Source organism: Monoraphidium neglectum (genome assembly GCF_000611645.1).
Source record: "Monoraphidium neglectum strain SAG 48.87 unplaced genomic scaffold scaffold06275, whole genome shotgun sequence".
Lineage (NCBI taxonomy): Eukaryota > Viridiplantae > Chlorophyta > Chlorophyceae > Sphaeropleales > Selenastraceae > Monoraphidium > Monoraphidium neglectum.
Genome location: NW_014007362.1, coordinates 1 through 1278, shown reverse-complemented (window position 1 = coordinate 1278; position 1278 = coordinate 1). Strand labels below are relative to the sequence as shown.

General features: G+C 72.6%; 1 protein-coding gene across 1 annotated transcript in view; it reads left to right on the top strand.

Moving 5' to 3' along the window:
* Nucleotides 1-752, top strand: part of MNEG_16353 (hypothetical protein) — a gene marked incomplete at both ends in the record, with an annotated part of 2151 nt that extends 1399 nt beyond the window's left edge. Inside the window, one exon of the mRNA XM_014035177.1 lies at nucleotides 739-752. Coding sequence (XP_013890631.1) covers nucleotides 739-752 — 14 coding nt within the window. The remainder of the gene's footprint in view (nucleotides 1-738) is intronic.
* Between the last annotated feature and the right edge of the window lie 526 nt (nucleotides 753-1278).

Sequence of the window (1278 nt, the reverse complement as noted above, 5' to 3'; positions counted from 1 at the left end):
GGGACAGGGGTCACCGCCAATGGGCAGCACAGAGGCTTGGGAGGCGGCAGCGGCGTGGACCTATCCAATATGTGGCATCAGTCAAGGGTTCAGGAGGGGGACGAGGGGGAGGAGGAGGAGGCGCCCTTGCGGGCCTACAATCCGCGCCATTACCAGCAACAGCAAGAGCAGCAGCAGGAGCAGCAGCAGGAGCAGCAGCGGGAGCAGCGGCAGCAGCAGCAGCAGCAGCAGCAGCAGCAGCAGCAGCAGCAGCAGCGGCGCGAGCGGCCCTGGCGAACGCCGCCCGGTTGGCCCGCCGCCACCGCCGCCGCTGCCTCGGCCGCCACCGCAGGCCCCCCACCGGCTGCCGGTGCGCTGCTGCATGTGCAGCCGCCGCGCGGCGGACCGCCCGGCCTCGCCGCCGCTGCAGCCGCCGCCGCGGCAGCGCCCCGTCGGTCCTGGATGGACGCGGCCGCTGCGGCCGCGGCCGCCGTCGCGCCGCTGGTTGCGCCGCCGCCGCCGCCGCCACCGCCGGCAGCAGCAATGCACGCCATCGTGGCACCAGCCAATCCGTCTCCATCGCCGCCGCACGCCACCCTGTACCATGCCGCCGGCAGCGGCGGGGTCTTCCGCGACGAAGATTACTATCACGGCGGCGGTTACGGCGGCGATTTCGGTGGCGGTTACTCCGGCAGTTACGGCAGCGACTACGACGGCGGTTACGCCGCGGCTGCTGAGCTGGAAAACCACCTCCTCCAGGCCGGCCTGACTGATGAGCAGATTGAATTGCTGCTGGCTGAAGCTGAGAACGATTCGCAATTGCGACAGCTGGAGCCGGATTGGGGCGAGGGCCCGACGACGTCGCAACCGGACCCGAGCCGCGCCGGCGACGGCGGCCCCTCTGCTTACGACGAATCCGACTTCGCCGGCCTCACCGCCTTTGGCGGCCACCCCGGCGGCGGCGGTCACGGCGGTCACGGCGGTCGCGGCGGTTACGGCAGTTACGGCGGTTACGTGGAGGAGTTTGACTCGGTCTCGGGGTCGGCGTCCCCGGGCGGCCCCGACCTCGCGGCGGTGCCATCATACGGCTCCGGCTCGGAGGGTGACGTCATCACCAGCGAGGACTACGACCTGACTGACAGCGAAGACAGCGGCGCCGCCGCTGCCGCGCCCCGGGCGTCCGAGCTGCTCGCGCGGCGGAGGGCGTACCTGGAAGCACTGAGAAGCGAGCTGCACGCCATTCACCGCGCCCCCGACGCCGCCGCCGCCGCCGCCGCCGCGCCGCCTGCGGCCACCGAG